Genomic DNA, 24,484 nt, shown 5'->3' with positions numbered 1-24,484 from the left:
TATATTACAGTGTTTTGATATACTGTGGAGGACATGACCAAATCCATTGCTACAGGTAGTTGTTTAAAACTTTAAAGTTTTTTTTAGTTATAGAGCAAAGGTATTTATATAGAAAAAATTAAGTTAAATGAAACTGTGAAAGTTTGGATGGCTGACAACATATTTTTATTATGTTGATGTGTTACATGAAATTCAATCAGATATCAGTATTTACAAGCATGTTTCCTCTAATTTGTGGTTTCACAACAATCTTCTTGAAGCATTTTATCATAATCAACAGTCAACAAAACATCATTTTAGTTAAATGACCAGATTTGTTGATATGAACAAATAACATGTAGTGTAAACCGTCTTAGGTCTGAGTATTAGGGCCAAAGTTAGAGAAAAAAATATTTTGAGAATTAGTTCAAATATTACGAAAATGGTTTACTTGAAAGAAATCAGCGTTTTAAAAGTTAAAATATTATGACTTTAATTTAAAAATGTTACAATTTATTTCTTCAAAATCTACAAATGTTTCTCACAAAGTTGAAATTCTATTCTCAAACGGTATTCTAAAACAATAATGACATATAATGACTCACTTCTAAAAATCTCCCCAGTACTCAATATAGTAAATACACACCATCTTGGAACAAATTACTGCGATTAAAAAAAAGTCAACAGTCTAAACTATCGTGTGATTTTGCTTTTCAGGTCAGTGTACATCTAAACCTTTATCTACGGATTGAAATATGCATTCATTTTTAGACATTCCCGGTCACTTGATGAATTCAGCGCCCTGAAAGCAACATTACAACATTCGTCCAGTTGTCCAGGGCAGAAAGCAGGACAGTCAAAACAGTAGCGTCTCAATTAGATTGAAGTCTTCAGGGGAACTCTCTCCTGGTTAGATTTGCTCGTCCTTTTAGGGTTCTGGTAGGACAGTCTCACAAACACGACAACCAGGATAGTTCCTGGAATTTACAAAAATGATAAAATGAAGTGACAATAAGTTAGAATTAAAAAAAATACTGGGACATTCTCCAACATGTAGAATGTTATTGCTAATTTGTTTGTAAAATATAATGAACATTCAGTTTCATGAAGCCTTGGAAAATACACTCTAACATGTATCAATGGCCCTGTAACAAACACTAAACAACATTCAGTGGAGCTTATCATTCTTACGATGCATTCATTTTCAACAGGTGTTTATGACATATGGTGTGATATACATCATGGACGCATTAAAACGGTCTTTGTCACCCTCTCTGCTCACCTATGACTGCAAAGGTGCCAAGCAGAATGCCCACCGCAGACTGAATAGTTGGCATGCCCTGCAATTGTTTGGCAGCCATTTTGCAGTTGCCTCTGACATTGCAGGGGCACACTGTCACTGTCGGGAGAGGACAAAGATAAAACAAAAAAAAATACAAATTAAAAAAAACACAAAAACCTCACAGATCAGGGATCCTGAACATCACATCAAAATCAAATCGGTGCTTTGTGGAGAATTGATGTTAAGTTTTTTGGTTTCACAATATTTTACGGTATAAACACCGTTAAATAGCACTGATTGGGTTCTATGTAAGAGGTGTGGAATAACTTAACCCTGATTTAACAGCAAATCTACATGCGTGGAAAACCAAGAGGCAACACTCTTCACACCTACTTGTAGCCGTAAAGTTTAACCTTAATGCACGAGAGGTTATGTGCTCTTTTGTGTTATGTATATAAGGTGTCAGTGTGTTATATATAGGGCAGAATACAGTCTTAGCATAGCTGCGTAATCACAAGCCTGGAAAAAGTGTTTGTAAAGTCACATTAGAACAGAGCTACTGAAAGCTGGCACGGGGGGGCTTGACCTCTATTGATTTTCCTTGTCCCATAACCTCGCTGCGCTCGCTTTAGCTCATCAGCAGGGGTGTCGGCGTTACCTGGCAGGTTTATGAAGGTGCTCCTGGGAGGGGAGCTGCTATCTGAAATGGTGAAGGGCACCGTATAGACCTCGGGGGCCAGGTAAGGGATGTTTAAGGACAGGTTGGTGTGAGTATCTGGAGGACAAAACACGTGTTGGTTGAGAAAAATGACACATTAAAATATACTGTCAATCAAAAACGTGTTATAAAATCACACAATAGACAAAACCCTTTTCATAATTTTGCTTGGATGATAATTCTTTTTGTTGTAAAGTTTTGATTAAACTTGCTCATCATCTAAAGGAATGACAGAAGAGCAGCACCCTGAACAAAGGGTCCAAGTTTCCACATTCACAACTGCACTAATGTTAATATGTCTGAGAAATAAATGAAGTGTTTATTTCTCTATACTTGTACTTGTGCAATCGTCAAACTGCATAACTGCACAACACAGAGAATGAGGGAGCGATTGAGCCGCGTACGGAGTGGTCTGGGGAGTGTCTTTATCTTATCTGTGTCAATCAGTCTGAAATACACGGCTGGCTGCGTGACGTAAATGCCCTGTCCTGCAAAGACAAGTGTTTATCGAGCTGTTTGAACTCTTATCTGAAGGTCTTAAACTCTACGCTTGCACCTTACCACCATTCCCGCCAATGTTCCATTAATGTCAGCCAGGGGAGCACAAGCTGTGCAGGACTTCTGAAGAGGCTGTTAATGTTTTCATCCTCTATCTATCCTCTGCATTGTTTCGCCTTCGCTGTGACATTTTCACGGCGTGGATCTGTGACCAGCAACTGTATTCATACATTGCAAATGATGCTAAAAGTGTCCGTGACTGGATGCATCACATTTCTCTCATGACTGCGACTGAGTGAGTGGAATAAGAGTGTTCTCTCTCATTAACTGAATCTGTGTATTGAGGAGAACTGTCAATTATGTGAACGTAGCACATGTGAGCGAGGACTTGAGATAAATGGCCATGCTACATGCACAGACACATGCAAGCGCACGAGTGGTTGTGGTTGTGCCAAGCAAACGGACAAATCCACAGCTGACATTACATTGGCCGCGACAGGGTGCAAAGCATTGTGGGAGATTCCTCTTTTAGCCCCCTTTAGCTGGCAGGAACCCAGCGGTGACGAAAAAAGAAATTACACAGATGATATAATTACAGCTGGGCTCAATCAATACCAACAGGAACAGGGGAGTGGAAGAAGGAGATAAAAAAAGGAAAAAAAAGGAGCAGGGAATGTTTGAGCTGTTTGAATGACGTGATGACAGATGGCAGTAAATGGTTCGCATCAAATGGGAACCAACACTGGTAGTTTACAAATGCAAAAAATATCTCCTATCACAGTTGGAAACTGAGGAAATTGTATAGGAAGGAAATAGAACAGGACAATTTGCAGGAACAGATCGTTTTGACTATCTAAAGATGGATGGTGAAGATGGATGGTGAAACTCTGTTTCCACTGGCTGTATTTGAAAAACCCATTTATCAGTAATGTCACATTGCATGGCCTTCATTTAATGTCATTTATTTATTCATGAGGACAACACACATTAATCTACGTGTCTGTAAATGTGCCAGTGTGAGCCCGCTGGCCAACTTTCAACTGCAGTCCTTTGGCAGGATGTTTCGATAACCTCGAAGTCTTTTGGCCAGATGTTTCTGAGAGCCATTTGGGTGATAACATTTGAAGAACAAAAAGACAAAAACGACAAAAAGACAGCAATAGCACTAAGTGAGAGTGGACAAGGCACACACCATGCCTCGTGGCTGGCCGATATCAATCTGTCTAAGACCACTTCCTTATACTCTCCATGTTGTTCAGTAGCAGGGTGATTGTTATCAAAGTGGACTTTGACCATACTAGTAGACACAATCACAAAACAATGTAATGTTCACATATGTCCATATTAAAGTTTTTGGTTAAGCAAAAATGTCATTGGGATGGAACATTCGAAGTGTCAGCTCATCTCTCTTTGTTCTGCTAATTACCAGATGTTAGCCAGCTATGGCCCACACACTATACGTCATCATCAGATCTGGAGGAGTTGTGGGACTATTCTGGTTCATAATTATGTATATTTTGCGGAAATGTTTTGGCCAAATTTGAGACCATGTTGGCATCAAGAATCAGACCGCACGCAGTATTGGGGCACAGGTGATACTTGAAACATCACGTTGAAAAACAAAAATTATAAGTGAACAACTTCACTACCCCGAGCGCCAGCTTAGTCGGAGGCAGGGTGTTGTTTTCAATGCCTGTATTTGTGTGGTCAAGGGTCAAGGTCAACAAAATTATAACCAGAAAAACATATTTTCCCAAGATATGTCCACAAATAATGAGGATAGAAAGGGCTCAATCTGAATCATATATTTATCATAAAATTATTCCTTCTCATATTGCATCATATGAAAAGTGATGTCATGGAGAAGTGACAAGGAAGTCAGTTCAAAAATGCATCTTTGCATCTAATAGGACTATAGACACAATCTAAAATGTATAAGATCAAAAAATGTGTGATCACTTCTCTATGACATGGCATTATTTTATTATTTTAAAAAAAAAGGTTAGCATTGCCTGATTGGGGCATATACAGCTTGCAGGGTATATATCCCCCCTCAGATGTTTTTCATTGTAAATGTGTTCCCTTTTATAATTGATTTAACAAAATGTTTTGATTATGATTGGCTGTAGTTGATCTCAGCTCATTTAACCTAACAAATCAAATTTGAAAAGTAGTTTCTCCTGCCTTCTCCTGAAATTAGCCTCTCTCGTTTCATTATGAATCATAACACTAACCCAGTATAAATACATACTTTGGGTCAGACTGGGTTCACCCGGTCTGCGTTCACCTCACCATTGATGGGTGTTAGCTTCCAGTTCCGTCGAACCGTGGCATCACTGCGCAGAGAGAAGTTGAGCCGTCCCCCGTGCTGCGGCCCATCGCTGTCCCGCGAGGCCAGCACCAGAGCTTGGTCCTCCCAGCGGGGCGTACACAGATACTTCCAGGAGTAGTCGCCAACCAGCACCGGACTGTTGTCATTGACATCCAGAATTTGGACCGTCACCAGGGTGGACGCAGATAAGGAAGAGTTTCCTGAGGGAAGCAACAGATGTGGAAAAAGCTAACATACACTGAGTTACCATAGCTTACATTACATTCATATACTGTGTACGGATCAAACACAAAGACATATTTCATTTAGTATATTTCATGCGCAAACCAATCCCTGAAAATGAAAGTAGCTGTGGTGAAAATCGAGGGATATATAAGTCTCATTGCCAAGAAGTGAATATTGCTAAATTAATTTTTTTCTGGCTGATGATACACCCTCTCAGTACATTGCAACAAAATTCTCCACTTCAACTAAAATCCTCTTTGCCGGTTGTAAATCTGTTGTCTTGTGCTCATATTGCTTTCTCTTGATCTCAGTCTTTTGCAAATTTCTCCTGTCTTCTACATTAGTTTTTTCATATGACTCTATAGATGTGGATAGACTTCCAGTATGTGTGCAAGCATGTGGGCTTTTGCATGCGTGTGCAGTATGTGCAAAGAAGTCAATGCGATTTAGAGTTACACAATTCAGTAGAAAGAAATTGGCATTTGAACTAAAGAATATTAGATATATTTCTATACCCTGAATAACATGCAGGTTAATTAAATTGAACAATACCTCTTTATTCCAATGGTTGTGTATTATCAATAAAAAAAGATCTTACTTCCATCCACTGCAATGACCTCCATGGTGTACGTGCTGTTCTCCTCCCTGTCCAAGGCCTGCACAGTCTTTAGTTCTCCAGAGTATTTCCCTATTGAAAAGTATTTCTTTGTGTCCCCTTGGAGAGAATATCTGCACAGAAAAACAAAAAACATGTGCATCTCTGTAGAAGTAGAACTGTTTCATCACTCTGTCTTTCTGAACTGGTGAAGTAGATGCGTCACTCGTCAAGCGTTCGTCCACGGTTTACCTGATCGGGTGAGAATCGGGGTCATAACCTCGGATGGTGGCAATGACCCGTCCCGGTTCCTCGCCCTCTCTGACGGTCACCTCGTAGTGGCTCTGAGACAGGATTGGACCCTCGTTCACATCGTCAACATAAATGGAGACGGTTGCCGTGGACGCCGGCCCGTATCGGCCGCGGACCAAGGCCACAGGGTTGTGAGCGCTGAGCACCAGGATGTACTCACTCTCGCGCTCAAAGTCCAGCACCTGTGAAGACATGCATTCACCCACAGATGGATGCAGGGACAGAAAATTATTGATGACACGGTCTCAGTTGCAGTGTTACCATCCATTAGGGTTAATGGCGGACAAACAGTCTAACACCCACACATAAAGGAAACACTGCATGTTGTTTTTGCAAGCAGGAGAGGGACACAGTGCAGCCCCTTGAGTCCAGTCTCTTTATCTTGCTTCCAAGAAAACTGGTGTTACTGGCAGTGTTCCGCTGCATTTACGATATGAGGCACACACTGTGGTCACAGGGGGGAAAGCCAGTTGATTCTCTGTCACTAATTTTCCATGATGATACACTGAGTGTAATTGCAATGTGACTGCAATAAATGACCATGAAATATGTATGGCGTGATTTTGACATTGCAGGACTTTGTATATATAAATTCTTGACTCTAAAAGATTTTAACATAATATTTGCTTCTTCCCTGGGATGCATAATATGTCAGGGGCCAAGTGTTTGTAGGGAAATTAGGAGTAGTGGATTTCATGTGATAGGCTTACCATAATCTAAAAACTAAAAATAGTAACTGACCTGTTGACTTTGATTGATGGATTAAAAACGCATTTTAATATTGAGGGTGTCTAAAGATTAACTGCAGTTATTACAGTGCAGTCACTGATTTGGATACTGGATGGGGAAAGAATCCAACTGAAGGCAAATTAGTCATATCTTATCTCAATCTATAATGTATTTGATCATTTGCACGTATTCCCAAGCTTCGAGTCTCGTCTCGAAGCTTGTTATCTGCTGGCAGGTTTTACCCTCAAATGTGCTTTCTCTGCCCACAAAACCAGACACGATTAAACCAGCGTTTGCCGCGCATCATGCTGCTCTGTTGCCAGGGAGAAGAGACACGGACCTTGGACGTTGAACGAGTGCTGCTGTTGACTGGAAGTGACGCATCAAACTACTCAGCGTGTGTCAGCGCACCAGAACATGTGCACGGACTCTGGAGGCTGTAGTCAGTCATCTGAACAACTATGTCACTCAACGTCTTCACATGATGAGTTTCTTTGACTCAAGGATGATAAAGTACCAGTAAAATGTTATCGTCAACCTTACTATACCTCACTTTCACTGGGATTCCAAATTGTGGTCTGGTGCCTCCTGTCTGCTTTACTTAGCATTGATATATGTATAGAACTTGATCGGAGTTCACTTGGGGTAAACCCATGTTCTTGAATTATGACATTTGCACTTTAAACGGATGTTTCACACTTTGAGTTAGTAATGGATGAATCTGTACTTATTTGGTGATGACTTCATTCATTCATGTTGCATTAACACGAGTAATTGTTAACTGTTTCAGGCCTCGTGGAATTCCATTTCATTTTTATCAAACAATTAGTTTGACATTTGATGCACAAAGTCTACAGTTCTTCCCCTCGATTAGATTCTCCTCACTTCCCTTGGTTTATTATACATTCACCTCAATCCGCAGCCTCTAACCTGTGTGGTAAACTGCCATTAGTGTTCACACAATCTAATCATTCACTTGGGCTGTGAGCAGTGTGTAATTTCTAATAATGAAATGTGTCTGCCTTGTGGCGCTGACCTCACATTGTAACACAATGTAGGATTCGCTCGAATGCATTCTAATCCCGTGGGGCTTGACTTGTGAAGGAGTTAGATTTGAGCTTTACTATTATTTTTCTGGTTAAATAAGCTAAATAAAACGTCCGTTTCTCGTCCTGTGCTCCAAAGTTGGTTATTGTAATATTTCACAAGGTTAAAGAAAGACCTAAAATAACATATAAATAGCTTTTTTGACATCTCCTGCTTTATCTTTAAAGACTGTGCGCAACTCACAGTTCAATCACGTTTGTCAACTCCCACAGTGAGGTTGGAAGTAATAAACATGCTCCTGCCTAGCCCTCTTATATAGACCAGATCCAAACACACACGCACGCACGCACACACACACACACACACACACACACATACACGCACACTCATTCCCTCCTGCATCCCTAAAACGCTCGGATGGATTATAGGAGGCCAGCGAAGTGTGATGTGCCCTGTGGACAGCAGAGATTATTAGGCTAAAACATTGCATTAACATCTGGACACTTTTTTTATTTGAGGCATTTGGGACGTTGGGAGTGTTGACATATTGGAAAAAATAATGACCTCAAAACTTGACTTTGACACAACCATTTACACAGCACCGACAGATACACGCCATCATGCCTAAAACTGACATTGACATTAATATTTGTGCCCCCGAGGGAAGAAATGTGTTTGTATGCTTCCAATGCCTAATCAGGATGAAATAAAACAATTAACATATCACAACATCACAATTTGGACAGGAATTTTCCAATCTCAGTTTTCCTGATCTCGGTAGGTGTGATGATTGATCAATAATATGTGTTTACAGAGGCCACAGGATGGGCTGTATGTTGTTCACCTTCGAGAGCACAAGTGAGACCTCGTTGGTCTGCTTGTCTGTCATCAGTGTGAAGACCTCCTCCTCGTTTCCAGACTCTAAACGGTAGTCCACCTGCCAGCTGACTCCTCCACGGACATCGGCATCCCCTGCCAGCACAGCTGTTACTGTGGTGCCCACCGGGGCATCCTCCAGGATGTGGAAGGGCCCATACTGTGCGGGCAGAGACAGCAAATGTGCAATCACTGACAATAATCTGTTGATTTGTTGACAAGACACTCCTATGTAAAAAAAACAAAACAACAACATTTAAATGTGTCATATGTACTATAAGTGATAAATTAGATTGAAAAACTTAACCAGGAATTCTTGGAATAAAACCAGGAATGAAAACAGATTTTACAAAGTGGTCTACAAGCAGTCAGCTAACAACACCCCACTCTTAGACAGGACAAGACATCTATAAACATCTATTTCGGTACCAGGCCACTGTGGGTTTTGCCAGAGAACTGCTGATGGGTGTTGTAATTTTAAGGCCGCATCTACAAGTCACATGTGTTCAGTTTTCTGTCGTGACTGAGTGTGTGTGCCTTCATACATTTGCCCCCGCTCGCCCTCCCGGTGTTCGCTGACCTTCATTCACACACCTCTGTGTGTTTGGACAGCCGTTTAATCTGCCACTCTCAGATGTCCGCTAGTGAAGCAGCCATGCCTCTGATCTGGCTGCCCCATCCACAGGGTCCCTGAACCCCGCGCTGTCACCACTCGCCTCCCACATCACGCCCTATAGCACTGCCTTCACATCAGCAATGGAAAAAGCTGCACTACTCAGGCGTGACCTGCTCAAGAGCATTTTCCACCTCTCTCTCTCTCTGTGTGTGTGTGTGTGTGTGTGTGTGTGTGTGTGCGTCGGTGTTCAGTGGCGATTATCTCAGCAAGTGTGTACATTTGAGCATTCAGCATCAACAGTTGCTACTTTGAAAGACTCATGGTAAGAGTCGTAAATTGTCAATGGGTTAAGGACATTAATACCATACAGATATTTTATCAAAGAAATATACTGATGAATCTTTTATTACGTCTTTTTTTTTAACAACAACTTTTTTCCGGACATCCATGCCAAAGCTGCACAGCCAATTTCCGCTGTCGAATTTCAAAGGCAGTGCCTTCTCTCCTCTGTCAAAATAAAACGTTCCTTCGCGTCCCGTAATGTCCGCACAGTCCGACAGTGTCACTGCGGTCTGACCGAAAGAACAGCTGGAGACTGCTTCCCCATTATGACAGCATGATGGCTCTCCCACAAAACTCTCAACCATCAGTTGAATTTTCTCTACTCTATTATGCAGCACACGTGGGTGGAAGCTGGGGGATTTTCTGAAAACTGCCAATCTTTACTGTATTTTTCTTTCATAGCAGCAGCTACACCCAAGCGAGGGACCCCACTGTCACATGTCATGCTGTGACGTCGATGGCTGACAATAAGGAAATAAGGATGGAACAGAAAAATAAGTAATTCACACAATTGCTAATGTCTTTGACATCGTGTATTTTTCCCCCCCAGCTGAAACTTGAGAAGGCATGATTGGAGAGAAAGATGGAGAATGACACTCAACAAGTCCCCAACCAGATGGGACATTGAGGGTCATGGTCCAGCACCTCAACACCTACAGGCCAACAGGCTACCCAACAACCGTAGATCTTTAAGTCACACAGCACCCGAAATATCTTTTGTGCAATAAGGACTCAGCTGACACGGGCTTCCAAGGTGGCTGCAGGCAGGATGAATATGGGGGCTAGAAGAATTTGTCTACATATTGATACATGTTGAAATGGCATTGAGACACTGAAGAATAAAACACAGGCATTAAGAAAATGTTATCTTAAATTAATCTTATTATATATTGGTATGAGATTGTCCATTTTCATAAACAGTCTATGCATTAACCTCAGGTTATTTATCTCGAATTAACGTTAACCCACCCCTGTGACACACCAACAGAAATGCGATTGTAGATGACCTCTTTTTGTCTTTTGGCAGCTGAAAAAAAAAACCTGCCACCACCCTGATCACAGCTGCTCTTCTTTGTGCCACACTTGAAGCAGTGAGTGAATGTTTAAAACTTAAACCATTGTACTGGAGAGTCACTTTTAGAGCTCGCTAGTGTAAAGTCATATAAGCAAACTACTGGAAAAAAAGAGAAGAACTGTGACATAAGATGACATAGATTCTTTTATCATTTCTAATATGTTAGTGGGACTGGATGTCATTATGTAGATTTGGCTATAAGTAAATGAATGGAAACTAGTGTCCAAGGAAAGCCATATGAGATTAAACTCTAAACACACAGTCTAATTACAGCACAAAGAACTGAATAAAACTCCTCTTATAACACGGTGCTATCGCTATAAGCCTGAGATTAGAGGGCATATTTAGTTTCCCGCCAGGAAAATTAGATCAGTGACCTGCAGAGTGGATTCACAGTCAGCAGTCCAATGGCCACTTATTATGTCCTGTGATGTTCGGCCTGTCTTTTTTTTTTTTTTCAAAGGTTTTGTTAATCCTGTCCTGAACAGGAAGCGCTTGCGTGTGTGCGTGTGTGTGTGTGTGTGTGTGTGTGTGTGTGTGTGTGTGCCCTCGTACCTCATGTTGGGAGAAGACTGGTGGGTTGTTGTTCTCATCCTGCACCGTCACAACAACAGTGCAGGAACTGTTAAGACCTGCCAGGGACATCATTACAGCGTCTGTTAGTGACTCAGGTTTAGACCATCACACAAATCAAGTATGCTGAGGTAACAGGAAGTACCTCATCTTGCCCCCCCCCCCCCCCCGCCCCCCCCACACACACACACCTAATCCATGAGTCATGCAGACCACATCATCTGTCGCCCCACCAGATGCACCAGCTAGCATACATTCTGTACATCCACTGGATACTGTCGCAGTTGCTTATGCACTTGTCTTGTGACGCATTTTTGCCGATGAAAGCTGTTTTACATGCATGCATATATGTTCCCGGAGCAGGAACTCCTTTATACTTGTTGTTCATCGCTGCATTCTTTTCATCATCTCCACATATCCTTACATAAGATCTGTGCAACAACCTGCAACATGAGTGCCACTTGTACCATTTCCTCATAATGACTGAAATCGAATGGGCCCTGTGATCAGCCTGTCACCAGTTGAATAACAGGCATTGCTATGGGGAACCTGGCCCAGTACAGTCTATTTTAGGGGTACACTTTTTTTTATATCAGAATACTTAATTCAGCTTATGCCATATGGCCAGGAGAACGAACGCACAGAAAACAAAACCCAACATAAAGTGTCAACTGAAGTGATGCCCATTATTCTCCCAAAACATATTCCCTCATTTGTTTTTTTATTTTCTTATTTGTAAGTAATTGTGTATGTGTGTAAGTGTGTTTGTGAATAGTTCATATTTTAACTCAAAAGTCTGATGACTTCACTTCCTAGAAATTGTTAAAAAACATTACTGGCCTTCCAGTCTTTAATATTTTGTTCCTTAAAGATGCAAGTTACAGTTAATTCTTTTGAGGTTTTATGAGGAAAAAAAGGAAGGCTGTATTTTGCATTGATCCATAGTCACCTTTGGCGTCCTCGGCAGTGATGGTGAGGGTGTACTGTGGAGCTGTGCCCTCCATACTGTCGGCTTGGACAGAGATGACTCCCGAGTCACGGTCCACTCTGAAGAGGGCACGGGGACTCTCGGGAATTTGTCCGACTAGACGGTAAAAGATCCGCACGTTGTCTGTCTTGGGATCGTCGTTATCGGCTGCCTGCACTGTCAGGATTTCTGTTCCTGGTTAAAGAAATGAATTCCCAGAATCAGCCATTTTAAAGCTTCAACAAAAAAGCTTTTATGGCTGGACCTGATGCTCTTTCATAAGCATGGATAGGAGTGAGGGTGCTTTCCCCCCCGTGTCCGGGAAAAAATCCCGTTCTGCTTTCTCAAAAGGTATCTGGCAGTCTCAGCTTGTCATCGCTGTATAGTGTCGCTTGTTGGCCTTATTTCTCTGCCTTGTTGTGAAACAAAATTAAAGAGTAAATGTGACCATTAACATTATTCAGAAGGCCTCATTAAGTTGTTTTACTTTTAGAGTAATTAGACAAATAGGGACACTACAACATGTTAGTTTTGATTTAATATTTCAACACCTCTGTGATGCAATAAGTAAACAAATTAGTCAATGATTATTTTCATTAGAGGCTAATATTTAGTTAAATGTTCAGTCTTTAGAAAACAGGTCAGAAAAAAACGTCCATGGCAGCTTCTCATCGTTTTTCAAATGATTTGTTTGGTCCGACCAGCAATCCAAACCTCAAAGATATTCCATTTAATATGATAGAGTAAAGCAGCATATTTTCATATTTGAGAGGCTGAAAATAGCGTACAATGTTGTAGTTACTGATCATTTTTCTGTCAATCAACCAATCAATTGATTGACTAATCACTTCAGCCCCAGTTCTACCACATGTTGTAATAGATAAAGTCATACTTATATCTATTCAATGTAAATCTTTACAAAGCATTTTTTTTTACAAATATTCTTTGAGACTGCTAAATATATGAAAAGCGGTCAGCTACCTCGAGCAGCCAGTTCCTTCACCACAGTATGGTACTGTGCTTGTGGAAAGGTGGGTCTGTTATCATTGGCGTCGCCCACCATCACCCTCAACTCCACCGGCTTGGCAATCTCTCTGCCATCTGGACGCTCGACCACAATGCTGATCTGGAACTGACAGGACAAATAGAAGAAACACAAGTGGTTAGACGTGTCGACCTGACCGGTTGTGGCGCCTTTACATTGTGTTCATCACATTCATGTCACTGATAATAATGTTCATATTATTGGAGGTAGTGCAAAGGATGTAGTCATCCTGCAGTAGACTGATAGATCGATAACTAGTGCAGGGTTCTCCCCTGCCCAGTGCATGATGGCTGGCTGGAAGGATAAATGGATGGAAGGGTGGATGGAGGTGAGAAAAACTCTGCATGAATATGCATCTCGATCACTCTGCCCCCCCTGGCAAACGGAGGCACAAAGCTTAAGGCACTGTCACTCAAGAAGGATACAGACTGACTGACTGAGACGAGACGAGGCTCCACAGATTATCAATCATCCTTGGAGTGATGGATCTACAACCTTTCAAGCACGAGAGATAGAAAAATAGCAAAAGGCCTTCTGCCTGCTCCGCCTTTTCCTCTCTTTCTTCTGAGCATACTTCTGCGAACATTATGTACATTTCAAAACTACCACTCAGTTTATATTCCCTAAAAAAGTGAGTTCATACTCTGCTAAAACTATAAGGCCTCAGGCGGATGGAGCAATTTTTGAACCCGCAGTACTGTTACACGATTCCTACAGAAGACATAATGTGAAATGCTCTGTATTTCTGTCAGTCATTCTCTGACCACTTGCATTTGTGCCAGAAGGTACTTAGTGTTCACTGAGCCATTCAAAGGAGTAACACAGACATCAGATAGACTATGATTTTTTATGTTACAACTATAACAAACATATTTGGTTGAAGCAAACATTTCTCCATACAATTATATATGCATATATACTATAGTATGTGGGGGGTTTTTCACCAAAGGCAGAATATGTTCAAGGTACAGCTTCAGCTTTCAGGTTTGGCGTTGTTTCCATAATTGCCTCTGTTCAGTTTAAAAATAGCTTGTTCTCAGTGCTCAGCGTCGTCGTAATGCTGTGTACCAGAGTCCCTTTAATTAAGTCATTAGCACTGTTTAGCTGTAAATAACATTAGAATATATAATTAGAATATGAGTTTTCTATTCATGAACATCATGAATAGAAAATTCTAATTTTTTTTTTTCCCCCTTGCATATTATTTCAAAATCTTGCTCATCAGTGCCTGGCAATGGTTAAAAAAAAGTGATTCGACTAGACTATATAGACTACACTGTATACACATTTATTGTCACATTTTGAAAGAAACATCTAAAGAAGGGCTTGTCTTTCCTGAAGGAGCAGTGCAGCCCCCTAAGAGTTCTAATGTTTGGATATTTTTAAACAGTAACCCTATACACATGAAGACATTCATTACTAGGCGCTGGAGATGTTTAGCCTTGCAGTGGTACAGACCTGGTCTTGTGTCTCTCTGTCCAGAGGGGCGTTGAGATAAATGACTCCTTCTCTACTGATGGTGAAGAGCATCTCTGGAAACTCCCCCTCCAGACTGTACTCCGCCTGACTTCCACTCCATTTTACCTGCATAAACACACACACACGCGCGCGCGCACACACACACACACACACACACACACAGACGAACAAACCAAAAATGATATGAAATTCTCCACCTTTTAGTGTGGTAAACGTGACTTTTTTTAAAAATATCTTTTATGTCTCCTTTATTAAAAGAAATATATCTGGGAGCAACATGAAAATAACATTTTAAAATGACCTTTGATATATCCTAAACCTGGGAAGCTTTGCAACAGGGCCTGCATGATGCGTAAGTCCAGTGCTAAGCTACCGTTTGTTTACATGATAACGGGCCGTCCAAATGCACTGACGATGATGTGGAACAGAGAGCACAGCCAAAACTAACGATGCAGGCTGAAGGGGATTTTCCACTCTTGCTTTACAGCCCTTGACGGAGAGCTGTGCAGCGGAGCCGAAAAGGACCCGAGTAGCCATCAAACAGCACCCAACAAGGAGAGGAGCCCACTCACGGCACAGCTGATGCAGACGCATGAGGCATGTGTATCTCCTCAACTCACTGTTACACATCCCCCCCCCCCCCCTTTGTTTTGGAGATGGTTGCCCCAAATGCTACGCTTCTGTATACACAAAGTCACTTCACACAGCCGGCCACCTCTTAGCATTATGCAATGTTTTTTCTAGGCCTCAGGAGTTACACGTTTTCAAGAGCCGATTAATGATCGCCATCTGCTCTATATAAAGTTCTATACAAAAACACATGAAGTAATCTGTTTTGCCTCCGTCAGTGTTTGAGTTTTGCAGAGCACGTTCTGTCCCCCCCCCCCCCCGAAAGATTGTGTTTGGGCTGCGTCAAGCGTCCTGTGTCTGTGTGCGATCTTTTTTCCCAGACTCTGTGGAGGATAAGCAACTGCTGGATCACAGATAAGAGCACGATGGCCTGCAGTGCTACTAAAAGCAATCTTATCTGAGGATTTTTTTTCCGTTAATAAATGGATCAATGCACAGATTAAAAAAATCTATCTATATTATAATTGGCATGAGTGATATAAAGAATTTAAACCTGCATTAAGTGACTCTGTTTGGCCTCTCGGGGGCAGTGAAAAAAAGCTTGAGATGTTGAGACTTTGAGATGCCGATAAAGTTCAAATAAGTTAACAAAAAGTTGCCTTAAATTCATACAGCAAATATGGAGCAACATTAGCATTCATTTGGAGTCACATTTCCGGGCCATTTTGCAATTCACTCCCCTTAAAGAGCTGTTTTATCTCCACCAACTCCTGAGAGAATGAACCAACCGTGTGCAGTTGCTGGCAATGAAACGATAAGCAGGAAGAAGCTAAAACGTTCCGCAGAGCTGAAGATTCCTGTGGACTCGTCGCTATAGCTGTTTTCAGACATGAATTTGCCTTTTCACGTGTGACCACACATTGTCCGAGTCAGACGCGTTCCGACCAATAGGAACATTTCTGCAACATTCTGGTGCATGTGGGTAGAGCATGCAGGAGGCAGGGCATGGCGTTAATTGCGCTGCAGAAAGCAATGGTTTTGTTCACAGTCATCGATCACACGCTCGCTGAATTTTCCGGAGATGGGCTCACTCCAACATTTTCTGGAAGATTTACTAGGTGTCTGGCAGGAGACAACATTAGCAGACATTCACATTCTCACACACAGCCCCTCCGGAAAGTTGCAAGAAATTGTCCGGACTTCAATGCTGAAGTCTTAAAGCAGCTAATGAGTGACGCCTTTGACAGTACACACAATCGTCTAATCCATTGCTAATGTGAAAAATGACTGATTATTGCAGCTTTAATATCGATGCTTCTCCCACTGACGTGAGATCCCGTCCGATGACTAACGCTAGGCGAAGTGCCAAGTTGATGCAAGTGTCAATTGTAATATTCAAAGCTGATTATGTGGCCATGACGAAGGTCTGGTGCGGCTCAAATAGATTCTGCAACAAATAATCTGATTCCATTTGACTGTGGAAATGAACAATTCAATGCGGTTAATGGCTTTGACTCATTCATTCACAGGCTCTGAGGCCTCTCCTCCACTCACAAGTGTGGGTTCAAGAAGTTCCGCTGATTGCATTACATCATCAGAGTTTTCGGAAAGCAATCAGACACACGCAATAGATAACAGATTGAAATTAACCCGCCAAGCCCCAATGACGCAAAAGCGTGATAACTAATGCCTCGTTTTCACATTTAGGATTACAGCCAGAGCCTTTTTTGATCCCCCTGCTGCAGAATCAGTCCAATTGATCACAACGTCCGTCTCGGCTTACTTTTAGAACCGACTTCTACACTGTGAGAGATGAAGGTAGAAATGCGTAAAGCACGCTGAGCAGCACATTGATTTTCAGCATCTGTCACAACGTTGTCACACCAAGGACACCGTCAGCACAACATGTGTTACAGATGATTGGAAGTGGACTCGGTCGCTCCATTTATCTGAGACAGTAGGGGAGGAGAGATCCATCGAGTGTGTCGTGGAGCACGACTATATCTGTATGTGTCATAACAGCGGTGAGTCCCACCACCTACGGAGCAGTACAATCACTCGGTGTGGGCGAAAAGAGGCTTCCCTGAAGTAAACATCCATGCTCACCTAATCCAGTTTTGTGTGATTTGGATTGTGGATGGGGACAAATGGGACGCTGTGACTACATGGTCTTCATACAGTGTAGTCAGTGATGGAGCAATATGGGCTTCATTTCTCACTTTCTTCACACATTTTCCATTGAAAAGTGAATACACAGAGGGAATCTGTTCCGTGAAATATCGTCACATATCCTCATTTACATAGAGGCACAAGTGCTCTTCGTCGGTATTAAAAGATATATTAATGAATCATCCTTCCAAAGTCACCAAACGGCGTATTAGTGCGTTGGTCTTTAGGTATTGAATCCACAAGAGAAAAAGAGAACATTTGATAGTAAATTTCAACTGGCCTTTGTTGAAAATTTGACCAAAAAAAAATGTGCCTACACTTGTGAATCCACACATTTCCAGTGGGTGGAAGGGGCTGTTGGAACAGGAGAGACGAGAGGCTGAGGGCGAATGTGGGGGAGGTGGGAGAAGACAGGAGGAGGGGGAGGTAATATGATGTATCTACTGGCCACTGTGACTCTCAGAACCTGCACAATGCCTTTAATTCATCATACGAGTCTCTTTGTCTTAGTTCTCAGTCGTGAATGGATAATGTTTGCGCATTTAAAAACTGACCTTGCTAGTTTCCATGTGTTAAAAAACCTCTGAGAGCTTTCAAATTATTTGTAGCTGATATGGCTAATATTATAATAATCAAAGAGGAAGCTGAGATAGACCTTTAAACGGTTGTGTTAACTCCTAAAATGTTCTCTTATAACCAGAACTCAGAGCATTGATTATTGATCAGATATTATCAGGTGACACTTTTTTGGGGAGTTGGTCTTCAATAAGACAGAGATTGACTCAGTGAGCTTACAAACATTTTGAGAGAGAACATCCAAAATGTTATTTGAACACATTATTTGAATCTGAAAATGTGCCCATATCCTGATAAATCACCATTGTAACGACTGTAGCTTCCCTGGGATTCCTCTGTTGTTATGTTTTTAACCTCCACAAACTGGTATCCTGGTAATTTATCATTTTCATAAATTCATTTGTTGATTAATTGATTATCTATTTGATCTATAAAATGCCAAAAAATGCTGAAAAAGATTTTACAATATTATGAAAGTGTGAAAAGAAACAAATCCTCACAAGAGAACCTGAAAATGTGTGGCATCTTCGCTTGAAACATGACTCAAATTATTGGGTGATTACCAAAGTAGCTGCTGATTATTATTTGGTCATTCATTTTTGTTGGTGGTGGATAAATTAATGAATTAATCTAAAGAAATTGAAGGGTATTTAAAATTGGAGATATTTAAGTTGAAATACATTTCCAAAAAAATATATGAACAATAAAAAAAATGAGCTGGACCAGGAATCTTCTCTGGATGATATGAAATATGGAAATATTTATTTTACTGAACAATATGATTGAATTAACATGCCATTTGTAAAGGTTTTTTTTGTATGATACCCCTCAACCTGATGGCAGTGGTGGTGGCATGGGCGGCGCCAGAATTTATGTGACAGCATGGCGTTGGTAGTTCATTTTCAAAAAAAAAAAGAATAGTTTTCATAACAAAATCCTAGGTGTTGCTTAGGTGTTGGTAGGTCAAATCTTGTTGTTGCTATAGCAACACCAAGCTACCCCCTGGCGCTGCCCCTGGGTGATGGTGGTGATGGTGGTGGTTCGCATTCTGTTGGGAGAGTGGGTGATCATGGGCGTTAAAGTCACTCCGTCGGGAGGTAGCCTGAAAGGATCCATGGCATTTGCACAGCATCAATAATTCAGCGTTCGGTCACTTAGGAAAACCCAAGAGGCACTAAAAACAGCAACTGGCAACATGATGCCACTTTACTAAGTCCAGGCTATTGACACAGTTTGATTTATTGTTATATGATACAACAGCTGGAACTCCATTCAAATGACGTTAGTTGTTTTCATGATTTATGGAAAAAAAAAATACAATAAGTAAAAGGGGCTTTAGTGTACATGGGTAAACACTTGAAGTGCTGAGGCTGTGGACTTGTTTTTCCGTGTTGATCGGGGTATTGCCGCCTCACCTGTGAGATGGGGATGGGATAGGGCCCCGGGAGGTTCTCCTGGAGTCGCACAGGGTCGGGGGATGCCCAAGTGTTTCCAGTCACCTCGACGGTGACGATGCCAGTGGTGAAGAAAGCATTCGCCTTCCCAGCCATGTCCTTCACCATCACCGAGAGCTTATAACGGCCACACATCTCTGGGTCCAGAGTAGAGGCTCCTGGTGGTCACAGGAGGACTTTATTTCCAAATGAATCTTTCAATTTCCTAATTCAGAATTCACCTCTTTTGTAAAGACATTTACTCTGTATATTGTGTTGTTTTTGATGCAAAAGGAAAATAACACCTTTAAAGAAATGCACAGACAAAAGAAGAAATAGATACCAGCACAAATAACTAAGTGTAACACGTGAAACCCATCACTGGCTGTATTTCCCCCTCAAATAAATGCAGCAATCCACTGCTAAATTGAACATGTTTCTAGGCCACCTGTGTGCTGTTCCCCTCACTTTCACTCTCAACGCATTGCTTAGAAGGAGAGAAATAACGTAAACACCCACTACAATGGTAATTATAACCATTAGTTACATACAGCTTGCCGGAAGATCAAAAAAGAAAAATCACGGAGGTAATTTCGCAATTTTCACTGCTACTATAAGAGGCTGTGTGGAAACCAGCAGCGGCGTTGGCCGGAAGGAAGGGGCCAGCGAGCGTGTAAGTCGTCCTGCTCTAGCCAAGCCATAACAAAGGGCAATACTAGAGCTACAGAAATAGCACCGGCACACAAGGCTTAACTGCCTCAGGGGTATATGTGTGTGTGTGTGTGTGTGTGTGTGTGTGTGTGTGTGTGTGTGTGTGTGTGTGTGTGTGTGTGTGTACTGTATTGCATGTCAGTTTGATCAAAACTGCATAATTTTGTGTCATATCTCAACACATTATTTATGTTATTTCATAAATAACACAGAATGACAAATACAAATAACCCTGACGATAAAATGTACATCACAAAATGAGGTTGCATCAGTAAACTGTTTTCATTTTCTTGAATTCAAACTTTTCTCATTTTTTAATCATATATTTATATGCTACAGTGATTATGATTTAATACTACTAGAATACGTTGAATTTCTTAAAGAAATGTGACCAATGAAAATACTGAGACTGGCTGATATTGATCTGCAAAATACTAATGGGTCGTATTTATTCTTCTGGCAATGTTAGAAAAACTAATGGGATATGGAAACTAAATGAGTGGTTCAGCAACAATTAAATGAGAAACCACACACAAAGAATAGGCCTTTGTAGGGAGAGAGCACAATGTGTGATCTGCATTTGAACATCTCTCTGAAACTTCTCTTTGGGGACAGACAAATTATCTCATTAAATACTTTAATAACTCCAGACACTATTTGGGACTGACCTTCCTCGGTGAGGGAAACCTCTCCAGTGATGGGGTGGATGGAGAACATTTGACTGGAGGGGATCCTGGGTGTCTGCTCCATGAGGCTGAACCGCAAGTCGGCATGGGCAGTGTTGAGGTCGTCGCGATCCACCGCCTCCACCTGCATGAATGGGATCCCTGAGGGACACGAGTGGTGCAGTGTCAGAAATGTCCCCACCGTCTTTTGGACATTGGACGTGGGGGAGCTTCAATCAGGGGTATGACACAAATAAAATGCAAGCATGTTTGCTCTTGTATACTGAATAAATGATATTGGTACCCAAGATAAAAAAAAAATGATGCAGCTACAACATGCCTAAATTTGGACTTAAAACAAAAAGATGAAATCATACCACCATATTTAATAGTTTGATAGCTGGTTTCAGCAAGAGACCCTTGTGGACACTTTTTAAATAAAAAAATGTTTATTGTATCTGACCGAATTGGATTTTTTTTTTTTTTTTTTAGCGTTATCAAGATGTAACCGCTGCAGTTTGCCACATCATTGATTCTATTAATACTGAAGTTAACATTTGTTTCCAGGGAGACATGAGGTTTATACTCTTTATACTTGTTTGGGCAAAAGTGAATGGATCCATTTCGTAGCCCGTGAAATCAAGGCCTGACAAATTTGATTGAGTACGACGGCGACATCGGAGCTCAAGGCTCTCGTACCTTTGAGAAGCCCGAGCTGCACGCTGCCCCTCATGCTCTCCTCTATGAAAGTGGGCACATTGTCGTTCTTGTCGATGACACACACTTCGACGGTGAAGCTCTGTTGGTGCACCGACGCTCTGAAGGAAACCTGCATTGCACACAAAAACAAATCTTTAAAATAGCGCCTCATGCAGACATTGGTGAACATAAGTGCGTGAACCTCGTATGATGATCTGAATTCAGTTTAATCTTGAATTCATAATTTTGTGTCTGGAAAATTGCTACCGCTTATATGATGTGGCGCGATGTGTTGTGCCATACCTGCAGAGAGTAAGATGGCTGTTTCTCTCTGTCCAGAGGTTTCAGAGCATAGAGAAACTGAGCGTCGACTCCGAATATCCCCTCATCATCACCTGTTACCACCAGGTCACTGTAGTTACCAGGCAGGCTATGGAGCTGCACAGAAGAAAAGAAAATTAATAAACGGTTTGTGGCCCTGCTTAAGAATAAGAAGCCAAAAAACTAATGTGCCCCTAAATACCATTAACATGTGCAGTTAATTTTGAGTCAGTTAGGCATATACTCTCCTGCCGCTTTAAATACTCATTACTACACTAAATTTGGATTAATCATCTGCTGAAAATAGTCCCTAACTTATTGCTGTTTGAACAGCTCGACCTAAAGTGACCCATTGTTTTAGGGAAAATGCTAAGCTCTTTAATCTAAATAGCTGTGACCCAATTTAAAGGTTTATGTCATCAGTATGAATAAATTGATTTGGGGTTGAGAGCAAAGGATTACAAGATTCTCGGTTTAAGTCTTTTTACTTGTCCTTTTTACTTGATCCTTACCATTCAAGTGATGAACAAAATGTTGTTTTAGCAGTCCCACAGCGTCGTCATACTTTGGCACGAGGTTGAAATGTTCTGATTTCATTAAAAGTAGGTCCTTTTGAAAATTATAATGACCATAGGACCCACATTTTTTATATTTTCTAGCCAGTGGCGACTTGCGATTAGTTATTTTTACAAGTACAATGGAATTAAAAGACATCTCCTGCAGTGCTTCTGCACTAGAGGTTAGCAAGAGTCGTCATCCATGATGTTAAAGCAGCAGCACTCACAAGTGACGCTCTGACAAGTGAAACGCACCATCATGAAAAGCTTTTACCTTGAACGAATCTGGAGCAATTATTGTGTCCTTTCCATTCATAACGCAGAGTGGGATTATTATCCTACTCCTCCGTCCTGCCCATTAACACGCTGTTTGACGTGTGTTAATCACATCGGTCCGGCGAAAAGACTAAAAATAGGACTAGGTTTCGTATAAAATGTGACGACTTTAAAAGTTAGTACAGTAAAAGTGCCAGATTCATGCCGTTGCACAAGGATGTTTGAGTGAGTGACACGTATGAACAAAACCGCCCGTCTGCCGTGCAGCTGGACTGACGGCAGAGGCGGAGGCTGACGCCTGAACAGCATTGTGAATATCCCAATTATAGTCGAGTGATGACGGCAGCATGTTCGTACATCTTCAACCTTGAGAGCAGGAGGTAGGGAAGAAGAAGAGACTGATGCTATTCGGGCTCACATTTTACCTCCATTTTCTACCTGTGGAGCTCTGATGGTCTTTTCACCACATGCATCTGCTCTAAAGGTGGCTCAAAAGACCAGGTTTCATCTATAACATCATTCTCCTGTGTAGGATTTTAGTTTTTGACATTATGAAAATGGCATATGAGAATAAATCTCCTACTCATCATTGCATGCTTTTACTGAATTTGCACATAGATTTGTATTTGTTCTGGTCCCTTTGATTAGAATTGGAAAAGGGGTTTAGATTCTATGTGGATTACTTGCACTTTTTCTCCTGCACAACCTGTACAGCTGTAACTCGCAGGGACAGTTTGACCATATAGTTTTACTTTTATTTTGACACGTTTAATTTTTATTGCATAGTTGTTGTTTTTTCATCACTGCTCATCTCCTTGTACAAGCAGTACTTCTTTTTCACAAATTCCTTGTATGTGAAAACCTACTTGGCAATAAAACTGATTTTGATTCTTAAGATTTAAGCAAACTTTTGAGAACCATACACAATTTTTTTTTTAACCAGGTGGCGACTATGAGCACAATATCGCAAGCATTTGCTTGGTTGATTCAAGTAAGTTGAAATTGCCTTACCTTGGCTAGATACCACGGGAAAATACCATCGTAGTTTTCAGGGACGCCAATTTTAACATTTGCCCCGGAGCAGGGTGCTAATGTGTAAAGTATCACCAGCTGCGAAACAAGATATCAAGTGTGTCTTAGAGCTGTTGTTAATGCAGTAACCTGCTCTTGTAAAGGAAATCGAACAGTAGAAACATCTTACTATGAGAGCTATGATCAGCATCGTTGTAGCTCCTCTCGCTGCCATGAGTCTCTGTAAATGTGGTGTGTTCACAGCATTTCAAACCACATGGCCGCAGCCCAACAATCAACACAATTTCCGTCTCGTTACTGATTCACTAGCATGGAACTCTTTCATACACAGAGATTTCACAGTTTTTACATGCACCACAGTGTGACTTAAAAGGCTGTTTAAAGCAACAAACGTTCACCCAGTACAGTAGGTGGCACAGAGGATGTTAATAATAAAGCCTCTTTGATTTGGAAGTAAAACATTAATATAATTCAAGCTTTGACATCTGTCAAAAATCTTTTAGATACAGCTGTTTTTTAAGCAACACCAAACCACGAGCTATGGTACAGTAACAGTAATGTCCGATATCGTTCATTAACTCCAATTCAAAGCTCAAAAGCATAACAACAAACTTAACACATACTGCAGCTCAACATTAGCAGATGATGGCGAAAGTGTGCCATTGGGTAAGCAGGAACAATTATTCTCCTATTTGAAACAGAACATTGTGTATCTTACCCTCTCCAAATGATGTGTGTGTGTTCTCACCGAGAGGTGTGAGGGGAGTTTAAATTGGATGGAAAAC

At 41.3% G+C, this 24,484-nt stretch overlaps 1 protein-coding gene across 1 annotated transcript; it reads right to left on the bottom strand.

Moving 5' to 3' along the window:
• Positions 1–148: 148 nt before the first annotated feature.
• cdh16 (cadherin 16, KSP-cadherin) lies at positions 149–24,484 on the bottom strand. The gene is made up of 18 exons (XM_035628121.2): positions 24,418–24,484; positions 23,869–23,919; positions 23,679–23,777; positions 21,817–21,951; positions 21,514–21,643; positions 20,818–20,976; positions 19,421–19,617; positions 14,670–14,795; positions 13,148–13,298; positions 12,149–12,361; positions 11,182–11,258; positions 8,562–8,753; positions 5,882–6,123; positions 5,633–5,763; positions 4,770–5,009; positions 1,920–2,036; positions 1,262–1,378; positions 149–956 (listed from the first exon to the last, which is right to left on the bottom strand). The coding sequence occupies exons 2-18, from the start codon at positions 23,911–23,913 to the stop codon at positions 856–858; spliced, it is 2,472 nt and encodes an 823-aa protein (XP_035484014.1). The 5' UTR covers positions 23,914–23,919; positions 24,418–24,484; the 3' UTR covers positions 149–855.

This window comes from Scophthalmus maximus, chromosome 4 (genome assembly GCF_022379125.1).
Source record: "Scophthalmus maximus strain ysfricsl-2021 chromosome 4, ASM2237912v1, whole genome shotgun sequence".
Classification (NCBI taxonomy): Eukaryota; Metazoa; Chordata; class Actinopteri; order Pleuronectiformes; family Scophthalmidae; genus Scophthalmus; species Scophthalmus maximus.
Note: the sequence above shows the minus strand (reverse complement) of the source record. Positions and strands in the feature narration are given on the sequence as shown.

What these genes read in the sequence shown, in the direction of transcription:
- cdh16 (XM_035628121.2), bottom strand. Translation starts at nt 23,913, where the DNA reads ATGGCAGCGAGAGGAGCTACAACGATGCTGATCATAGCTCTCATA. An exon ending in TCCCGTGGTATCTAGCCAAG is followed by an intron (nt 21,952 to 23,678) that starts GTAAGGCAATTT and finishes TCTTCTGTGCAG; the next exon opens with CTCCATAGCCTGCCTGGTAA. An exon ending in GAAGGAACTGGCTGCTCGAG is followed by an intron (nt 12,362 to 13,147) that starts GTAGCTGACCGC and finishes TTCTTTAACCAG; the next exon opens with GAACAGAAATCCTGACAGTG.